Raw genomic sequence first — 21,425 nt, 5'->3', positions numbered from 1 at the left:
TGTTTTTTTTTTTTAAGCAACTTGCTCAGGGTCATGAAGTTAGTCAGTGTCTGAGGTTGCATTTGAACTCAAGCCTTGCTGAGTCCAGGCCCAGTGTTCTATCCACTGTGAACCCCCTAGCTGCCAAGTCATGCAGGTGGTGTGATTTAATTGAATTAATCAGTTATTAGAAGGATCTTGTGTGCCTAGGCTTTTTAGGCACTGATGAAGGGGATAGAAAAGACACAGCAAACTATCTGGACCAAGCTGATACATACGTGTTCACTTATATGTCAAATCGGAGGGACAATGAAGGGGTCCCCCTTTCACTAAAAACAAACAAACCTCTATCATAGATCTTTCACAGTGCATAAAATCCACTGCTATAGGAAACTCACTTTCTTGGTGTTCCTCATACATCACCTCTCACTGGCCTTCGCACTTGCTGTCCCTGCGTACCTGGCGTACACTCCCTCTTCACCCTGGCCTCTTGGAATCCCCGGTTTTCTTCAAGGCTTGGGTCTAGAACTGCCTTCTTCCTGAGGCCTTTTCTGTTCCTCCTAGATGCTAGTGCCTTTGCCTCAAATCTCTTTATGACTATGTTGCATGTACCTATCCATCTAAGTATGATATATGTGGTTGGGACAGGTAAATACAAAGACAGACATCTCACAGGAGGGATGGATGGGTATCTGATTTGGGATCTGGTCACCCCTCTCCAGGGAAGACTGTAATTTCCCTTTTTGTGGGAAGGAAGCAGAAGGAGAGCCATAGCTGGGAGCTAATTCCTTTACTTACTCTTCACCTAAAGGGGTACTCAGCTAGAATTAGATCTAAGGATATAATCCTTTGGGGAGCCCAGAATCCACACCACTGATTGCTCTCAAGGGGAAGGTAGCACTTAGTTTGCACTTTCTGGCTGAGCTCTTTCCCTAATTACACAAAAGACCATCACTGATGACTCATACAGATTTTTTTGTAAAATAAGCAATAAATGGAAATGGGGAAGTCATACAGATGAGACGAAATCAAAGAATATACAAGGGTAAATGGGCGATGAGATCTTTGCTCAAAACAGGAGAGGGGAGGTCTCACTGAGAGGGAACTACACTCTCAGCAGCCTCTAGGGTTGCAAAGGACGTGTCGGGGTTTGGCTCCCCACATATCTGCTGCTCAAGGGCTCCCGAGAGCCATTCAAAAGGCTGCCCTTGCTTTTCCCCACCATCTTCTCTGAAGTCCTCTACAATCTCCTTCCCCACCCCACCTCCAAAGGTCTAGGCTCAACATTCTCTCAGACAATCAAGCGTCCTCTCCTTACCTACATGCAGCTAGCACAGCACAAGGCTGTCTTCCGGGGCACCACTCTTCAAGTGGGCAGAAATGTCACACACATGTCCTAAGCACTTACTGATGAATGGACTGATTCTTTCTCTCCTTCTCAGCTTCTTTTAAAATGAAAATTCTCCCTAAGAGTGGTAGCTATTGTCATCAGCCTTTAATACCCTACTGTGAATGAATTTATAAGATTCTGACATTAGAAAACTGAAATTTTGATTGGAGAGTGGAGGAAGATTAGAGGAACTTTGATACAGTGGGGTTGGGATTGGTGAAGGCAGTTCTGGATAGAGTGATGTAATAGACAGCAGACTATAGAGGTGGGAGGACCCTGAAAACAAACTCCATGTACTTCCTCTCTTATACTGTTGTTGGGGAGAAGATAGACATATGAGAAACAATTAGAAAGTGCTACAAAGCAGACATTGGCTTAACCTCTAAGCCTGATGTTTCTGTGAAAGAGCTAGAGGGTGAGTGGGAGACAAGGTGACTTTCCATTAATTGAAAATAAAAACGGCTAGCTAGCATTTATATTTAAAGTTTGCAAAGGGTTTCACAAATATAATCTCAATTTTATCCTCACAACAACCCAGGGAAGCAGGTACTATGATTATACCCATTTTACAGATGAAGAAACTGAGACAGCCAGAGGTTAAGTGACTCATCCAGGATCACACAGTAAATAAGTGTCTGAGGCTAGCTTTAAACTGAGGTCTTCCTGGCTCCAGGTCCAGAGCACTGTACCAGGTAGCTGCTCCTTTAAAAAATTAAAATTAAATTTAAAAAACAAAACAAAACAAAACCTCAAGCACGGCCGAAGAGGAATGGTGAAAATACACTACTTCATCTTGGAACTAAAAAAAAATTGATTCAATGCAATTGTTGCTATTGTTATTGGGAATGAATGGGGATTTTTTTTAATATGTTAAGTGCACAGGATTTAAAGTGGACACCTTTTATATTTTTAAATTATTACATATATGCAGTGTAATAAGATGAAATTAAAATTAAAAAAAGAAAAAAATTAATATTCCCAAAACACAAATCCATCCTTAATGCTCTCGATTCTTCCTATCTTTTTTAGAATAAGATACAAAATCCTCACCCCGGCATTTAAAGCACTTGACAATCCACCTGCCATCTTCCTTTCACAGATTCTCCATTCCAGTTGACTGGCCTGCTGTGTGCTCCCTGCCCATGACCTTCTGTTTCCCAATTCTGTCTGCAAAGGTGCTGCCCCTTTCATGAATTGTGTGTCCTGCCCTCTTGCCTCATACAAACTCAACCCTCCTTCAAAGTGCAGGTCCCTGGTACTATGTTCTGCTTTCCTCCATCTCTGGCTCTCTCCCTCTTGAAATTACTTTGCATAATACTTTCATTTACTCATTTGTGTATGTTGTATTCCTTCCACCATCCCCTAGGTGGATATATGCTCCTTAAGGGCAGAGACTGATTGGTAACCTTTGAATCCCCAGGGCTAACCCAGTGCCTGTGCATGTTTTTGTTCATTCATTTCAGTCCTGTCTCACTCTTTGTGACCCCATTTGGGGTTTTCTTGGCAAAGATGCTGAAGTGGTTTGCCATTTTATTCTCCATTTTACAGATGAGGAAACTGAAGCAAACAGGGTGAAGTGACTTGCCCGAGGTCACACAGCTAGTGTCTGAGGCCAGATTTGAGTCTTCCTGACTCCGGGCCTGGCTCTCTATGTACTACAGTGCCACCTAGCTCCCCTGCGTTGTACATAGATTGAATTGAGTTTTCATCCTAGTCCTGCTACGTAGTAGTTGGTATCAAGTAATCCACTAGTGATTGTCAGCATGTCAAAAAGCTCCTCTGGAGCTCAGTTTTGTCATCTGTAAAATGGGGGTTGTAATACTTACATCATCTACTCTATTGGGGCTATGGTGAAGAAAGTTCATAGGATCATAGATTTAGAACTATAAGAGACCTCAGGGGTTATTTTACAGAGAGGGAAACTGAGGTTAAGCATCTTGACCAACGTCACACAGGTAATAAGCAGAACTAGAACCCAAGCCCAGGTCCTCTGATTCTAACTCTAAAGCACCATGGATGCTTTAGAACTGTGAGATGGAGCAACTATCCAGAGTCCAGGCCAGAGCTTAGCCCAGCTCAGGAAGGCGGGGAGTTAGATGCACTGCTACGTTAGGAATTCTGGGGACTCCCTGCGGAGCATCAGTGGGCTTGTGTAGGCTTCTGGTCCAAGAGGAGTAATGATGATGTTTGATGGTGATGATGGTGATGATAAATACCATTTACATAGCACTTACTGCATGCCAGGCACTGCTCTAAGTGCTTTGCAATCACCTCATTTGATCTCACAACAACCTGGGGGAGGGTGGGAGGGGAGGAGGCGCTATTATGTAAGAACCCTAAGAGGAGAGGCCTCAAGAAGAGAAGTCTCAGGAAGGGAGCAGAAGAAGTCGCATCTGTCAAGAGGTTCCAGGGAGCCCATCTGATTACTCTCTGTCCCCTTCTCATCCCCCATCCCCTTCCTCATCTCTATGCCTTTATTCTGCAGCTCCTCAAGCCTACAATGGACTCTGCTCTGCCCCAAAAGGCCAAGTCATGTTGACCCCCTTTATTCAAAGCCCCCCTCAGATTCCACCTCCTCCATAAAGTCTCCCCTGCCCCCTTCAGCTGAAGATAATGTCTCCAACTCCACTGCTCAGCTTTGTCCTATCACTCTGCCAGGACCTCTCCTTTTCATTTTTATGCTAGAGGAGGGTGGATAAATCTTGGTGGATGGAAGAGGAGGAGGTTCTACCTAGCCCCTCACTCACATCAAAGGATTCCATGATCTAACCCTGAGCTTTAGGCTTCACTGATGTACAGTGGTTTTTTTGTTGTTATTGTTGTTTTGTAAGGCTATTGCGGTTAAGTGACTTGTCCAGAGTCACACAGCTAGTGAATGTTATGGATCTGAGGTCACATTTGAACTCAGGTCCTTCTGACTCCAAGGCTGGTGCTTTTTATCCACTGCACCACCTAGCTTCCCCCTTACCCCTCTTCTCTGAGCAAGACCTGACTTTGGGACCCTCTTTCATTCTTTGCACTCCTTTATTACAACTCTAAACCATTGCCACCATTCACTTTCTCAGCTCCTGCTCACTGCCGTGGAATGGAGCAACCCTGGTGACTGCAAATTTATGTAATCTCTCCTTCTACTCCTCGCTAATTGATACTCTATTTGACTCACCATACCGGTTTTTCCAAACGTCTTCTTTTCTCAAGCTAATCCCCCAACCTCTTAGCTGAGGACCTTGACCTATATTTTTACCAAGAAAACCAAGACTATTTGACATAAGATCCTTCTCATTTCACAGCCCCTTGACATCATCCCTAACTCTCCTTTACTCCAGTCTCTGATAAAGAGCTAGCCTTTCCCCTTGAAAAGATCAATCCTTCTACATGTACCTTGATTTCACCCCCCACACCCTCTCCAGCAGATTGACCCCACCATCATACCTACTCTAATATTCAACACCTTGAAGCCTACTGATTCCTTCTTTGCTGTCCACAAACAAATCCACATCCTTTAAAGAACAAAACTCAAATCTCACTGGATTCCACCAGAATCACCAGCTATCATTTTATAGCACTTCTCGCCTCTGCTGAACTCCTTGAGAAAGATAATTATACTTAGTGCTCTATTTCTTCTTTTATCACACCTAAACCCACTTTGATTTGGCTTTTGAAGTTACAACTGATCTCTTAATTGTCAAATATTTGCCTCAGTTTCCTCATCTGTAAAATGAGCTGGAGAAGGAGATGGCAAACCACTCCAGTGTCTCTGCCAAGAAAACCCCCAATGGGGTCATGAAGAGTCAGACATGACTGAAATGACTGAACAGGACACTTTCACTTACTACAATAGAGGGTTCCATGGGGAGAGAGCAAGTCATTGAGAAGTGATATTGATATAAAAATGGTGGGAAATTAACAAAGCATGGGGCAGCTAGGTGGCACAGTGAATAGAGCTCCAACCTTGGAGTCAGGAGGACCTGAGTTCAAATCTAGTCTCACACACTTCACACTTACTAGCTGTGTGAGCCTGGGTAAGTCACTTAACCCTGATTGCCTCACTAAAAAGCAAAAAAAAAAAAAAAACCCAAAAAACTTAAAAAGGAAAAAAAAAAAGAAACTCCTTCCCCATGGGATCTTCCAATCAGAATTAATTCAACCCAACACATAGATAACCCCTAAATTCAGCTTAGACACTCCACTCCATTCCAGGACTTACAAGGGGTATGTGGCCTTGGACAAGAGGATAGAACCCAGCTTGTCAGAGGGCTGGGGAGATGGTATGTGATGTTTCCGAGCTCCATGGAAACTATTCATTCTGGTTTCTCTCAGGGCTTCATCAAGGATCCTATTAGCAGCATTTTCCTGGAGTGGACTTTAAATGCTGTCAATTGTATCCTGGCCATAGTGGTGACCAGGTCCTCCAAGCCTCCCCACAATCCCTTCTTCTTCCTTTCTTCCCTCCCTCTCCCCACCTCCCTCAGGCTTCCCCAACCCAAACAAGCTAACCTGGGAGGGGGAGAGAGCATGATGATGGAAAAATACACACTAGGGCTGAAAAAGGAGTTTTATTTGTGTGTGTTGAATTCTCTCAGCAGTTGAAGGATAAATAGCCAATGCCCAGCCTTAGCTCAGTGACTGCCCACAAGGTGGGTGGTAAAGTCTGTTCTTATTTAGCTAGTTTGGGGGAGTGGAGGGGGAGGCAGTGTAGGGGGTGGGGCAGCTGGAGAGGGGAACTTAGAATCCACAGTGTTTATAAGATCAGTCACGGATGCCATCTTTCCTCTTTAATTAGGGACTTTAGAGAGGAGAAACTTTTCCCTAGACTAGGAAACCCTCAGTTTACAGTTAAAGGGTAGTAGAACCAATTGACTGCTGGGGAGGGAGATGAAGCAATTTTCCCTTCCTATGGTTATTCCCTCCCTTCCCCTACCTCCCACCCCCACCCCAGGTATGAGAAGTAGGAGGTGCCTTCATCATCAGAGACTGGGAAAGGTCTTCTTAGAGGTGCTGGCTGGACAGCTCCAGGGTTCAGAGCCGAGGGATTGTTTTGTCTCAAGGCAGGTATGGAAGGTATAAGAGGGGGTGGGGAGGCTAACCCTTAACTCTCTCTTCACTTTGCTACCTTTACTCCAACCCACTCCTCTGACCAGAAAGGGAAGGGCAAGGAAATAGACCACCATCTTTTTTGGTTTTAGAATAAATTTTAATGCTAATTTTTGCATATATATCATTCACTTTTCCCCTCCGAGAGTCATCCTTTATAACAGAAAGAGAAAAAAAATCAACATAATTAACCAATACATTGAAAAAGTATGACACTGATATGCCCCTCCCAAGCAGATGCCTACTTTCTCTTCCTCTGTACTCTCACTTTGTAACTCCAACAGAATTCATCACATCCTGCTTATTTTTTTGTGTGTTTTATTACTCCTTTGAGACATTAAGCAAAGTGGCCCAAAAGACAGCATTGGAAAAATTCTGAGTTCAAATCTAGCATCACTTACTAGCTGTGGACCCTGAGTGAATCACTTAACTTCTTGGTTCCCTCATCTGTAAAATGGGAATAATACCACTTACCTCCAAAGGTTGTTGTTAGGATATAATGATATATTTGAAAAGCACTTTGCAAACCTTCTACTACTAGTCTTCTAAGTATTTCCTGAATCTAACTCTTAACCAGCCAATTTACATCAAGGAAGCAGAAAAACAGGAATAGAAGATTAAAACTGATTTGATGGGGGGATGCCCATCAGTTGAATGGCTGAACAAGTTATGGCATGTGATTGTGATGGAATACTATTATACTGTAAGAAATGATAAGCAAAATGGTTTCAGAAGAAACTGGGAAGACTTATAAGAACTGATGCAAGTTGAACCAGGAGGTAACAGCAATATTGTACGATGATCAGGGAATGATTTAGCTACTCTGATAAATAAAATGATCTGAGACAATTCGAAAGGATTCATGATGAAAAATGCTATCTACCTCCAGAAAGACAACTGACGAAGTCTGAATGCAGATTGAAGCATATTTTTTTACTTTCTTTTTCTTTTTTTTGCAACATGGCTAACGTGTAATTGCATGATTTCACAAGTTTAAGTGCTATCACATTGTTTGCCTTCTCAATGGGTAGGGGAGGGATGAAAGGACAATTTGAAACTCAAAAAAAAATTTTAAATGAATGCTAAAAATAATTCATTAAATTTTTTTAAAATTGGTTTTGCTCTAGCATCCCTTTCAAGTGTCCAAAACAAAACCTCTGAGTAAACTGTTACCTATATGTATATACTTATACTTTAGTCCAGAGGGGTCAAAGCCATATGCTACCCTGCAACATCCCCTTGCCAACCATATTAAAATATAATTGGAAAATATTTTAAAAAATAAATACACAATAGAACATAATGTTAAGTCAATATGCACCAGCAGGGATCCTTATTACTGAGTTCAATACCATTGCTCTAGTCAACACCAGCCCAAAACAACAAATCAATTAAGTCACTTAGGTGATGAAAAAAAAATTCAGTCCATTTAGTAAACTCTGCAACACATACCTTAAGCTGATTCCATGATAGTTTGCTCTGATTAATCTTATGGGGCAACAGCATAACTGTTTTGAAGTATTTTCATCTGTATTTTGAATTTATTACTTTTGTTGTTGTTCATTTGTTTTCAGTCACGTCTGACTCTCCGTGACCCCAGTTGGGGTTTTCTTGGCAAACATACCGGAGTGGTTTGTCATCTCCTTCTCCAGCTCATTTTACAGATGAGGAAACTGAGGCCAGCAGGCTTAATTGACTTGCCCAGGGTCACACAGCTAGGAAGTGTCTGAGGCTGGATTTGAAGGCAGGAAGGTGAGTCTTTCTGACTCCAGGCACAGAGCACTATCCACTGCACCACCTAGCTGAACTTATTACTAGCTATGCAAAAATCACTGAGAGGCTGAAGGGCAAGTAAGGAAGAGAATGGTTCAAGTATCACAATTCCCACATTATGCTGGATTCCTGAAAACCCAGAGATAACTGAACTGTTTCTAACAGCAATCCTATACCTATGACAAAGTTTCCTTGATGATGGTGGGAAGAAAGTAAAATGGATGAAAGCAACAAAGCTAACTAATTTAACATTCTGATTATATACCCTCTTCCACCAGCTCACTCCCAAATACACACACAGGATAAACACAGGCCCAATGTTAAATGATTATTTATTTTTCAGGTTAAAAGGTTTCACAACACATATGTACAAGATAAATACAACAAAGTACATTCAGAAAATTAGTCTACTGCAGTATACATAAATACACAAGGCCTGTTTTATAAGGAAAAAACCATTCCACTCTCATCAAAGACCAAGAAAACATTCAAACAGACGAGGCGCGATCAGAAGCCTTGACAGAAGTGGACCGCTATCAGCTGCCACAGCTCGAGATGGGCTCCCTAAGCATCAAGACAAAGCCTCTTTTCCGGTCCTCCCAGCTTGGAGCCTTTTCTTTTTTGTGGTGCTTCTGTAACTTTGGGGTTACTAGGTTCTGGCACATTCTCCACCTCCTCATTCTCTTCAGCCTGAGAAAAAGCACAGAATGGGTACATGGAAGAGGAATGAGCAGCGACGCTGGGGTAAGCACAGAGCAGAGGGGCGTGACATGAGCTACCTTCTTCTCCTTGCTTTCCTTTCCCTTTCAAGACCACCCAAACCCTACGCAGGCAGGCTAATTGCAAAAGACTGCTTCACCATTAGGATGCTCCCTCCCCTTGCATTGCCTTCAACTTCTCCCTGAAAGGGAGTGAGACCCCATCGGGGCCACCTGACGGTTCATACTACATGGTTAAGATGGGAGCCAACATTTAAAGGCCATCCAGTGAGATAGAGGATTACCAGGCTCTGCTGTCTGCCCTGCCTCTATGACCTGAAGACTCCAGGGTCTTGTCACCTGACCTACCAATGGAATGGAAAGATTTCTGAGCTTTGTCATCAACTTTGGAGAAGTATTTTCCTTTATGGGTTGTCTTACTCAATTATCCCCAGTGCTCAGCACAGTGCTTGACACAGAGAAAAGGCTTTTTTTCATTCATTCATTCATTCATTCATTCATTCATTCACCAAAACCCCTGTAATTAATAAAAATCCCAGCAGCCCAAATTTATGCCCTGTTCTCTGGCATATTTCCCTCCTAACAAGCCTGTGAAGTAGATCTAAAAACAGAGGCTGTCAGGAACTTTTATTCTGGAGGGCCCTGTAGTTCAGTAATTTGAATTTTGATGTGGTGAAGGAACTTTGTAGCTAACTGAAACCCATGGAGTGAATTTAGAGAATTCTGCCAGGGGTTCACTTCTCTTTCATAAAAGGCCTCTTGGTTAAGTTCTCAGACGGACAATCCCCAGAGAAGTCATCTGTCGAGACCAAAACAGCTCCCCTCCCGCACCTCTACTCCACTGGTGTCGGGGAAACTGGAAGAAAAGACTCTTTACGCCACCCCTGACCCACCCCCAACAAGGCCTTCTGGTAAGCAGAGGCAGCCTGCCCTCTAGTGTTGTCCATGGAATGTGGCTGGCAGGTACCAGCCGGGCAAGGGAGGGACAAAGCCATGGTCTCAATAGTTCATGGTTAGTTAAAAGACTGTTAGAGAAAAGGCCATCTGGTCATTCTAGAGAGGGTACTGTGACGAGTCCTCCATGGAACAATTTCCACTGACAAAGTCCAGGCCCCCTTTTTGGGAGGGGGCTCTTCCTTTTCTCTCACTTCCTAATCTTGCCCCCTTCCACTAAAAACACATGCGCATACCTGAGCTCTAAGGCGTTCTGATTACATAGTCCTCTTCCACCAGCTACAGGACATCATAGACATAGCACTGTGTTTGGAACCAAGAGGACCTGGATTTGAATCCTGCTCCAGACACTTAATAGCTGTGTGACTCTGGACAAGCTGCTCTGTGCCTCAACTTCCTCATTTGTAAAATGAGGGGTTGGATGGCCTCTAAGGTCCCTTCCAGCTTTAAATCTATGATTTTATCAAACTCACATTCTCACCACGGGTCTAGAAAAGAGTGAGGACTAGGTCACATGCACTTGTCCCATGGCTAACGGACAGTTTAATGGGTGATTCTCCTTGGTCAATAGAGGGGCCCTCTCGGTCCTCAACAGGGTTGCTGTTGTTTGTCCTTCATTCTCCAAGAGGACCACGACATCAGGAAGGATACATAATGGCATGAGGATTGTAGTCTTTAAGATAAGGAGTCCTGTCCCCCCTCTTACTTTGGGTGAGGGGCAAAATTAAAAAAAAAAAAAGGGAGAAAAGCCAAATATTTCACAAGCACAATTTGCCCTTGTCGGGTGAGATAGGCCCACTGTGGATAGAAGCAGAGCAGAAGGTCATTCAGAGCATTACCTCTTGCCTCTGACGAGCATGCTTCTCCGTCCACTCTCTGGCGTTCTTGAGGAAGGTTGGTTTGTTGTACTTAAACTCTGAAGACTAGGAAGGAAGCAAAGAAGAAAATGAGGGGGCGTGTCCTGCCTCTAAAATCGGGTGCTGCAGCTTCGGAGTCAGGGGGAACACACCAGACGTGGGAGAGACACTTACTATGTCAGCCATGAGGGGGTCATCAGGGTTGGGCTCCGACATGAGCAGCTGGATGGAGGTCAATACGGTGGAGATGTTCAGGGACGGTCTCCAAGCACCCTACACCAAGATGGGAAAGAAAACACATTTCTAAGTATTTGATACAAAAGTAGGTGCCTCCCATAAAACCCTCACTTACTTTCGGTGGCAGTTTGAGAACATCCAGGCAGATCCTCCCAGCAGAGTCAATGTTAGGGTGATAGATGGGAGTCAAAAAGCGTATCTTTGGAGGTTCAAATGGGTACCTTGGAAAGCACAGAACACAACGTTCAGTTTCTTGCTGCTGCGATTTATGGCGTCATCCACAGCTTTCACACCAGCACCATGGGCCCTTTGAGATCCCACAGGCCAACCCTCTCAGTTTTACAGATGCGTTGAATCCTGGAGAAGTGGAATGACTTTTGCCCAAATTAACATGGGTAAAAGTGGGTCTGTAGAAGAGTCAGCATTCAATTCTGGCCTATGGGAACTTCTGGAAAACACAGCCTGCCAGATGGAATCGACACACGGCTTTGCTTCTCAGCCTATAATCTCACTAATGATGTATCACGTGGCGAATCTCCTCTTCTCAGGATGTCCGCCAGGGTTTGCAAGGTCTAGGTTGGTGAGATCTAGAATAATCATTTGGATATGCAGAACCTCCCCTCCTCAGCCCGAATGCAAGGACCACAACTATCATTATTTATCTGATATGGCACTCAGGAGGCTCAATGAGTTGGAAGGAGCCTTAGAGATGATCTGTTCTAATCTCATTTTACAGGGTTCGAAGAAATGAGACCCAGAGAAAGCCACATAGAGAATTAGTAGCAGGGCAGAGGCCAAAATTCAGTTCTCCAGGCTCCCAGTCAAATGCCCTGCCCCTACACCTAGCTGCCTCCCCAAAGGGCTCTTTATCCTGCGGGTTTGGAATGAAATTGGCACTGACCTCTCAGGAATGGAGACTTCCAGCTTGAAAACACCCTTTTCATAGGGTGTGTTGGTCCCACCCAAAATCTCTTAAAAGAAAAAAAAGGGTAAAGAGATGAGCTATAGTGCTATAGTGCCACTCAACACCATTGTTCTAAAGTCTCAAGAGTAGAGAAACTAGGTCTGGGCCTACAACTCTCTTCTCGAGGTTTTAAAACCAACCCCTTTCTCAAAGCCCTCTTGCCATCCAATATGGCCATGCTGTACCCACAAGTTTTTTTGGATGGAGTGTTAAAAGGCTTATAGGATTTAGAGATGAAAGAGACCTCAGAGGCCATTCTCCTCATTTTACAGATAGGGAAACTAAGGCACAGAGAGGAAAAGTGATCACATGGTTAGTAAGTGAATGAGGATTTGAGCTCCCTTTCCTGACTCCAGGCCCAGTGACCTATCTGCTACACTGAGCAGCCTCTCAATCAATGTGTGCCGCAGAGCTGATGTCCAAGTATTTTTTGTTAATTTCCTATCAACAAAGGGAAATGGACAAAAGTTGCTGTTGTCAAGCCTGGAAAAAGAGGAGAGAACATGGCATCCTTTTTATGAACACAAACCCTCAGGCTAGAAAGGGACTAAGACGCTTGGTCTTTCTCCCTAAATTTTAAGAGAAGAGATCAACTCCTGAAATTCAGCCTGACCTCCCAAGGCTCATAGGGTGGGCGGGTGTACTTACGAGCTCGGAGGTCATCCATTTGGTTTGTGTTCTGCCAGCAAGTAATGCCTGGTGGTGGTTCTGTGGCTAGCAGATGCAGCTCCCGCTTTAGGCGTGAGGCTCTCTGCATGGTCTTCTGAAGAAGCCGGCACACCTTACGACAGAAGTGTTGAGAGGAAAGTGCTAAGGGGAGAGAAAAAGAAGGGTCAACAAAGAGTCAGCAGTCATTCCTGTGGGGTCTTCAGCATAAGAACTCATGGTACCAGATTCTCCAATCCAACAAGTATTCATAAAGGGCCTGCCATTCTAAATGCTCAGGGTACAAAGACAAATGAAAATGCTGCTTGCCCTCAAAGAGCTTACAGATAATTGGAGGGAAGCAGCATGTATACAAATAACTAATCACAAAATGAATACCAAGTAATTTCAGGGGAAAGGAATACTACTACTAATTAGGGGAATGTAGAAAGGGCTCATGTAAGAGGAGCTAAGCCTCGCAGGGAGAGTGGGCTACCAAGAGGCAGGCTGGGTGAGTAGGGAGGGCATCTCAAGAATAGAGGCTTGGAGGTGGGAGACCAGGGAATAAACAAGTGGGCTAGTTTGACTAAAAAGTAGATTGTATAAGAGGGTCTAATGTAAAAAAATCAATCTGGAAGAGAAATCGAAGCTATACTGTCAGGGCTTTAAATATCAACAGAGTCTGAATTTAATCCTGGAGGAAACAGGGAGTTACTGAAGCTTTTAAAGCAGGGGAGTGACAGTCACATCTGTGCTCCTGGAACAGCGATCTGGCGGCAGCGTGAGGATGGGGCAGGAAGGGAAGAGAACAGAGTGAGGCAGCCGCTATTCAGGAGGACTCCTAAGTGTGAACCTGGATGACTGGTTCCATTTCAGAGGCCCTGAGTTTAAGGTGCCTCTGAGCCATCCCGGCAGCTGGCAGTGCTGCACTGGAACTTAAGAGAGAGGAAGTCTAGACACATAGATGTGGGAAATCTGTGTAGAGGTGACAAGTGAATACATGGGAACTGATGAGACAACAGAGGGAGAGACAGAGGGAGAGAAAGAGGCAGGGGAGGAAGAGGGGGGGAGAGAAAGGAGAGAGAAAGAGAAAGAAAGGAAAGAGAGAGAAAGGGAGAGAGAGGGAAAGAGAGACACAGAGAGAGAGACACAGAGAGAGAGAGAGGAAGGGGGAGAGGGAGGGAGACAGAGAGAAAGGGGAATGGGAAGAGGAGGAGATGTAATGAAGGCCCAACATAAAGCCTGGGGGAACGTTATTCTAATTTCCCACTATTCTTCTAAAGGGGACAGAAGTTTTTTCACTTCTGTCCGAATTTCATCAATGACGTGAACAAAGCATCCCTTTAATCTTTCAAAGGACCAGCAATTCCATCAGCTTAGGTATCTCCCCCACAGATACAGATGGTAATCCCTGCATTCCCTGGTAGATGCAAAGTGATCCTGAAGAAAGGCACAAAAGTGACTTTATCCACTAAAACTTTGTGGTACACAATCTCACCTGAATCCTCACTCAGTCATCTCAATAATTTTTTTTCCTTTTTTGTGTCTCTTCTTACCCAAGCAATACTAATGCTCCGCACTTCCAACAGATGAGCTAGCCTTCCAGTACTCTAAGACCACCTAGGCCAGTGGATGGAGAATGTAAGCGCCTTGAAGGCAAGGGCCCATTCTGATTTCTGTCTCTGCAGTCCCTCCACCTAGCAGGGCTTTGCACATAGTAGAATGCTGAATGAATTTTTGTCATTCAGCCATTTCGGTCACGTCCAACTCTTCATCATCCCATTTGGGCTATTCTTAGCAAAGATACTGGAGTGATTGGTCATTTCCTTCTCCAAAAGAATGGAATACTGAATGAATAAATGTGAGCTATGTCAGCTTCCCTCCTCCATGCCTCAAACCACGTCAGGCCCTGTGCTAGGAATACAAAAACTAAAATGAAACACTCCCTGCCCTCAAGGAGCTTACATTCTACCAAATTGATTGGCGTTTTCACCAGTTTCTTGGGTGTGAAGTGGAACTTCAGACTTGGTTTGATTTGCACCTCTCATTAGCGATATGTAGCTTATAGTTTGCATTTCTCCTTTTGAGGACTGTTTGTTCATATCCTGACAACTTACATACTAGGAAATGGTTCTTGGCATAATATATTTGCATTTTGTTAATTCCCTATATATAATGGATATCAGATCCTTATTAGATATTTTGCTGGTAAGTCGTTCTTCAGTCATGTCCAACTTTCTGTGACCCCATTTGGGGTTTTCCTGGCAGAGACACTGGAGTGGTTTGTTATTTTCTTCTCCAGCCCATTTTATAGATGAACTGAGGCAAACAGGGTTAAGTGACTTGCCCATGGTCGCACAGCTACTAAGTGTCTGAAGGTGTATTTGAACTTAGTTACTCCTGAATCTAGGCCCAGCACTCTATCCACTGCGCCACCTAGCTGCCTCCCTTATTAGACATAGTTAATACAAATTTTTTTTTCCCAAAAAAGTAGTTTCCAAATGCTCTAAATCACTACTGATTAGAGAAATGCAAATCAAAATGACTCTGAGGTACCACATCACACCCATCAGATTGGCTAACATGACAAAACAGGAAAATGATAAATGTTGGAGAAGATGTGGGACAGTAATGCATTGTTGGTGGAGGTGTGTACTGATCGAACCATTCTGGAAAACAATTTGGAACTATGCCCAAAGGACTACAAAATTGTGTATATCCTTTGATCCAGCAATACCACTTCTAGGTCTGTATCCCAAAGAGATCATACAAATGTGAAAAGGAGCTACATGTACAAAAATATTCATAGCAGCTCTTTTTGTGGTGGCAAAGAATTGGAAATTGAAGGGATGTCCATCAACTGGGGAATGGCTGAATAAGTTGTGGTATATGAAAGTAATGGAATACTATTGTGCTATAAGAAATGATGAGTAGACAGGCTTCAGAAAAACCTGGAAAGACTTGTATGGATTGATGCTGAGTGAAGTGAACAGAACCAGAACATTGTACACAGTAACAGCAACATTGTGTGATGACTAACTTTGAAAGACTTCGCTCTTCTCAACAATTCAAGGATCTAAGACAATTCCAAAAGTATCATGACAGAAAATGCTGAAAGAAAGAACTATGGAGTTTGAACACAAATCGAAGCATACTTTGCAATTTTTTTCTTCTGTTTTGTTTTGTTTCCTCTTTCGTGGGGTTTCTCCTATTGGTTCTAATTCTTCCTTACAACATGACTAATGTGAAAATATGTTTAATAGGAATGTATACGTAAAGCCTATATCAGATTGTGCACCATCCTGGGGAGGGACAGAGAGAAAAATTTTAAGCTCAAAAGCTTATGCAAGTGATTGTTGATAAATCAAAATAAATTAAAAATTTTTAAAAAAAGAAATGATAAGTAGGCAGACTTCAGAAAAACTTGGAAAGACTTATACGAAGTGATGCTGAATGAAATGAGCAGAATCAGGAGAACATCATACACAGTAACAGCCACTTTGTCCAATGACTCACTTTGACAGACTCAGCTCTTCTCAGCAATGCAAGGATCTAAGAAACTCCAAAAGACTCATGATAGACAATGTTACCCACATCCAGAGAAAGAACTTTGGAGTCTGAATGGAGATGGAAGCATACTATTTGCCCTCCTTTTCTATTGTTGTTTTGTTTTATTTCTTCTTTCTTGTGGTTCCTCCCATTAGTTCTAATTCTTCTTTACATAATGACTAATGTGAAAATATGTTTAATATGAGTGTATAAGTAGAGCCTGTATCAGACTGCATGTAGTGTTGGGGAGGGGAAAGAAAAAGGAGGAGAAAATTTAAAATTCAAAATCTTATGGAAGTGAATGTTGAAAACTAAAAATAAACAAATTATAAATATAAAAAAAAGCAGTTTCCATTCTTTTCTTAGGTGCACTGATTTTATTTGTGCAAAAAAATTTTTTACCTATGTAACTGAAATTCTCTATTTTACATTTTGCACTTGCTTGTATCACTTATTTCGCTACAAATTCTCCCCTTAGCTGTGAAAGGAACATGATCTTATTCTCAGAACTTTAAAAAAAAGTGTTGTGACCTTTGACATTGATGTTGAATATACATTTGAGCATATTATGCTATATGGTATAAAGTATTGGGCTAACCCTAATTTCTGATTAATTAGGCCTGTGATCAAATTTTCCCAGTACTTCTTAATGAAAAGGAGCCTTGCCCCAGAAATTTATGCTTCTGGGATTTATTAAGCATTAGTCCTGCTTTCCACTAATTATATAATCCAATGGCTTTCCCCCACAGCCTTCACCCTTCTTGACCTCTCTATAGCATCGACCCTTCTTCCCTCCTATCCTACTCTACCCTACCCTGTTCTCCCTAAGGTTCAGAGACACCACCCTCTGCTGGTTCTCCTCAGGCCTATGATCAGTACTTCATTGGCTTCTCATCCTTTTTGCCACCCTTTAGTGCAGATGCTCCACAAGGTTTATTCTCAGTCCCCTCCCAGTCTCTATACTTTCTTCCTTAGCAATCTCATTCACTTCTGTTGCTTTGGCTACTTTCCTTCTCTTAATGATTCCCATCCTGATCTTCTAAGCTCCAGATCAGGAGGTCTTAATCACTTTGTGTTATAGGCCTCTTTGGTGATCTAGTGACATTTATGGACTTTTCAGAATAACATTTTTAAATTCAAGAAATAAAATATATATGATTACAAAGTAAACAAATCATATTTAAATGAGATGCATATGATTACAAAGGAAATAAATTATATTGAAAGAGTTATAATTTAAAAAAAAAAGGTCACAGACCCCAAGTTAAGAATAGGAGTTCACCTGGCTGTTACACTCCCACCTAACACTGACCATGTCTAAAATGGAATTCTTTATCACTCCCCATAAATCCATTTCTCCTTCTGCCTTCACAATTTCTGTCAATGGGTGCCCAGTCTTCCACATTTGTAACCCTCACATGTCATATCTAGCCAGCAGGTCCTGGCAGTCTCATTTCTAACATCTTCGGCATCCTGCCCTATCTGTTCCCACCACAAACACATCAGTAGAAGCCTCGTTCCCAGTCACCTTGGCTCCTGCAAGAACATCCTTCAAGGTCTTCCTACTTCTTGTCTCCTCCCTCCAGTTCACACTGCCAGAGTAATCTTTCGCACCCACAGATCTGGGCATAGCACTCCTCTGCTCAGAAGTCTTGAGAGACTGCTGCTGCCATGATCTTAACGCTGAAATTCCTTTGCTGGCATTCCAGCACCAACACAACCTGGCGCTACCCTACCTTTCCAGCCAAATCTCATATTACTCCTCTCTGCACGCTCAACGTGCTAGTCAAGCTGAATGATTCTCAGATTTCTGCTCCCCACCCCCAAACCCAACAAGTACGGAGCTTTCCTGCCTCCAATTCTTTGGCCTCAGTCTTTTCCTCAGGCCTGGAATGTGCTCCCTCCCCATTTTTTCACACTGGACAGAATTCTACCTCTCCTTTACAGCACATCTCAAATGCCACCTATCCCAGGGTGTGTTCCTTTCGTCATCAGTTTTGTAATGCTCTACTTCACATATCATGTCATACCATGCATTACAGGCATCTCTCCTGATGTCACCCCTTACTAGACTGCAGATTCCTTGGAGATGCGAACTGTGTCTCATCTCTCCTGGAGCTTAGCAGCGTTCTGCCCATGTAGACCCTTAACAAATATATTATCGAATTTTATTGTCTTTCACTTGGGTTTGACCCTTCTCAAATCCATTACCTGGTAGAATCAAACTTTCTAAACTCAGTTATGCTGAACTTAAGATACCCATTGTCCCTGAGCCCACACTCAGACTTTCGTGGGTCCCCTAAGACTGAAGCAAGCTATACGTCAAGAATACACAGTCATGTTACCGTTGAGTATTTGTTCCACCAGCACAGAATCATCTACACTGGCTGTTTCAGCTTCCTCATCACCCATTCAATTCTAAACTCCTCGCAATTTGACTTCTGGCTCTACGACTCAAATTCCTCCCAGGTTACCAGTGATCTGTTGACTGTTAAATCCAACATCTTTTTCTAAGTCTTGATTCTCCTTGACCTTTCTGAAGCTTCTGACACTACTGATCATCTCCTCTTCCTGGATACTCACTTTTCCCTTGGCTTCCCTGACACTGCTTTCTCCTGGTGATTCTCCCACTTGTCCACTCTTTTAAAATCTCCTTGGCTGGATCATCATAATTTCCAGAACCCTTAGCTTGGGTATTCCCTGGAGAACTGTTTTGAGTTCTTTTCTCTTCCCACCCTACATAGGTTCCCACACAAATCTCATCAGCTCCTATTGGTTCAAGTCTCATCTCTATGCAGATGACTTCAAATCTATTTATCCAGCTCTAATCTTGCTGGATATCTCCTTAAGGACTTCCCAAACTCAATGTGTCCAAAACAGAACTGTCTTCCCCCAAAACCCGCCACTTGTCAAAACTTTCCTTTTCCTCTTGAGAGGTCTATTATCCTACCCAAATCTATAACCTTTGGTCACCCTTGATACTCCTCTCCCTCACTGCCACCTTTAATCAGTTAACAGTCAGCTCCCCCTGTACATCTTTCCTTTCTTCTCTGTTTGCAAAGCTGTACCCGACTTGAGGCCTTCAACACCTTTTGCCTGGCCAGCGTTCTAATCTGTTTTTGGCTTCCAGCCTCTTCATCCTCCTCACAGCTGCTGAAACAAACTGCCTGAGGAGGTCTGGCTATATGTCACTCCCTTGTTCAAAAACCTTCATTTCAATTCAATGGGCATTTACTAAGTGCTTCCTATCCAGGAGCCATTACGCAGGATGTTGGGGGTACAAAGACAACCACCTCCCCAAACCCCAGGAGACCTTGTCACCTTGGAGTTTACATTCTACTGGAGGAAAACATGTATGCGGCTAAGTATATTTTATACCTACATGCATACATATAATATACACATGGAGAATAAATATTAAGCAAATTGGGGATGGGGGAAAGTATTAAGAACTTGGAAGATCATACAGGAGGTGGCATTTAAGGTATGCTTTTAAGGAAACTAGGGATCCTGTGAGGTGGCAGTGAGAGAACAGAATATTGGAGGGGGGAGGTAGAATGTGCAAAGGCAAAGGCAATATGCAAATGGAATGTCGTATACAAGGAACAGCAAGTAGATCAGTTTGGCTGGAACGTAAAGCGTGTGAGGGGTGAAGGATGTGCGATCAGTTTGGCAAGACAGTTTGAAGTCGGATCGTGAAAGGCTTTGAATGCCGGGCAAAATGGTGTTTTATCTCAGAGGCAATAGGGAGTCAAGGATGATTCTTGAACAAGGGAGTTACATGGTCAGCCCTTCATTTTAAGGATTGTTTTAACAGCTCTCCACTGCCTAGAGCATAAATCGCAAACGCCTCTGAAGTCCTTTTAATTAATACCAGGAGAAAGTGCATACTGCTGGAAAATAGAAAAATTATCCTAAAGCTGCAAGTGCTAAGTAATATGAGGAAATAAAAACTGAGACTCCAGAGCGGGAAGACAAACAGGGAGGTCTTGGTTTCCTGGAGAAAGCGAGTTTGCAGACAGATGCAAATAAATGCAACCAGAGCAGTCTGGAGGGAGAAATCCAAGGGAGACTCGCTCTTGCCTCCTCTCATTCTCGTGTTTTCCAGCTCTGAGCTCTAAGAACCTATGAATTTCAAGGCCACCCGCAGAGAGCCGGAGACCCATCACTGATTGGTAGAAGCCACTGATTGACAACTTCCCCAGCCAACAGAGACTTTCCTGAGACAATTCAAAAGGCACAGTGAAACCTTCAAATTCACCGCTATAACTTTTCCCTGGACCCGCCCTCCCCCCCCCCCCCCCCCCGTGAGAGGCCAAACTCCCCAAGAGAAAAGCAGAAACAGCACTCCGGGTGGCCTAAAGAAGCGGACGCCCCCGCCTGCCCTCAATCCTCCACAGTGGCCTCTTCCAGGGCTCATTCCCACAAGGCACGGAGAAGTACGAATGGTCCATACGGAGGGGGTTCGGGAAAAATCGGTCTTTCTCACCTGAGTTACCCGTCCGAGGCGCACGATCTCTTCTGAAGGGGGTCGGGGCTCCAAGAGGGCGGCCAGTTTGTAAAGCCAAGAGTGCAGCCCGGATTGGTCCTCCCTGAGCCGTCCGGGGGAGGAGCGCGGCTGGCTATTGGTCCGCGCTCCTCGGCCCGCCATCTGCGCAGCTGCAGTGCGAAACAGCACACGCTATGGGGAAGCCGGAGAAAGGGGCGGGGCTCCCGAAGGCGGTTACTTTGGTTTCCCACTAGCACATCCTAGGTTCCCCAGCCGGGTCGGGAGTTGTGAAGCCCAGTTGCAGCCTGAGCTGCCTTGCCTGTGGGGTAGGGAAGAATGACCGCCCTTTTTCTTAATGCTGGATCCAGTTCTTTGCACCGTCAATAAAATCCATGGCCGCAGGTGTTTTTGCACACGTGCACCAAGGATGACTACTGAACAAAGTTAACGTGAGATCCTATTGCAAGGATGCAGATTGGCCTCATTGTGACCTGGTTTAATGGGATTCGTAATTACTAGAATATGGCTAAGGATATAGGGGATAGAAATAGAATAGGATGTAAGAGGTGTGTTGGAGTAGGATTGTGTATTAAGATGTGTTTCATGTAAATAAACCCAGAAATTGTAGAGAACAACAGTGGAGAGCATCTGGGTGAAGTTAAATGGAGGGATATGGACAAGGGGATATACCAGCCAGGTGGGGGCACCGAACAGAGCACTGAACCTGGAATCTGGAAGATCTGAGTTCAAATCCTATCTTAGACACTTTCTAGCT

The 21,425-nt window shown here is 43.7% G+C and overlaps 1 protein-coding gene across 1 annotated transcript; it reads right to left on the bottom strand.

The window, feature by feature from the left end:
• Nucleotides 1-8,550: 8,550 nt before the first annotated feature.
• Nucleotides 8,551-20,748, bottom strand: UBE2T (ubiquitin conjugating enzyme E2 T). The gene is made up of 7 exons (XM_027843440.1): nt 20,651-20,748; nt 12,616-12,777; nt 11,905-11,974; nt 11,119-11,224; nt 10,941-11,039; nt 10,749-10,832; nt 8,551-8,926 (listed from the first exon to the last, which is right to left on the bottom strand). The coding sequence occupies exons 2-7, from the start codon at nt 12,722-12,724 to the stop codon at nt 8,801-8,803; spliced, it is 594 nt and encodes a 197-aa protein (XP_027699241.1). The 5' UTR covers nt 12,725-12,777; nt 20,651-20,748; the 3' UTR covers nt 8,551-8,800.
• Nucleotides 20,749-21,425: the final 677 nt, after the last annotated feature.

The sequence above is a fragment of the Vombatus ursinus genome, unplaced genomic scaffold (genome assembly GCF_900497805.2).
Source record: "Vombatus ursinus unplaced genomic scaffold, bare-nosed wombat genome assembly UNPS02014909.1, whole genome shotgun sequence".
In the NCBI taxonomy this organism is placed as follows: Eukaryota; Metazoa; Chordata; class Mammalia; order Diprotodontia; family Vombatidae; genus Vombatus; species Vombatus ursinus.
Note: the sequence above shows the minus strand (reverse complement) of the source record. Positions and strands in the feature narration are given on the sequence as shown.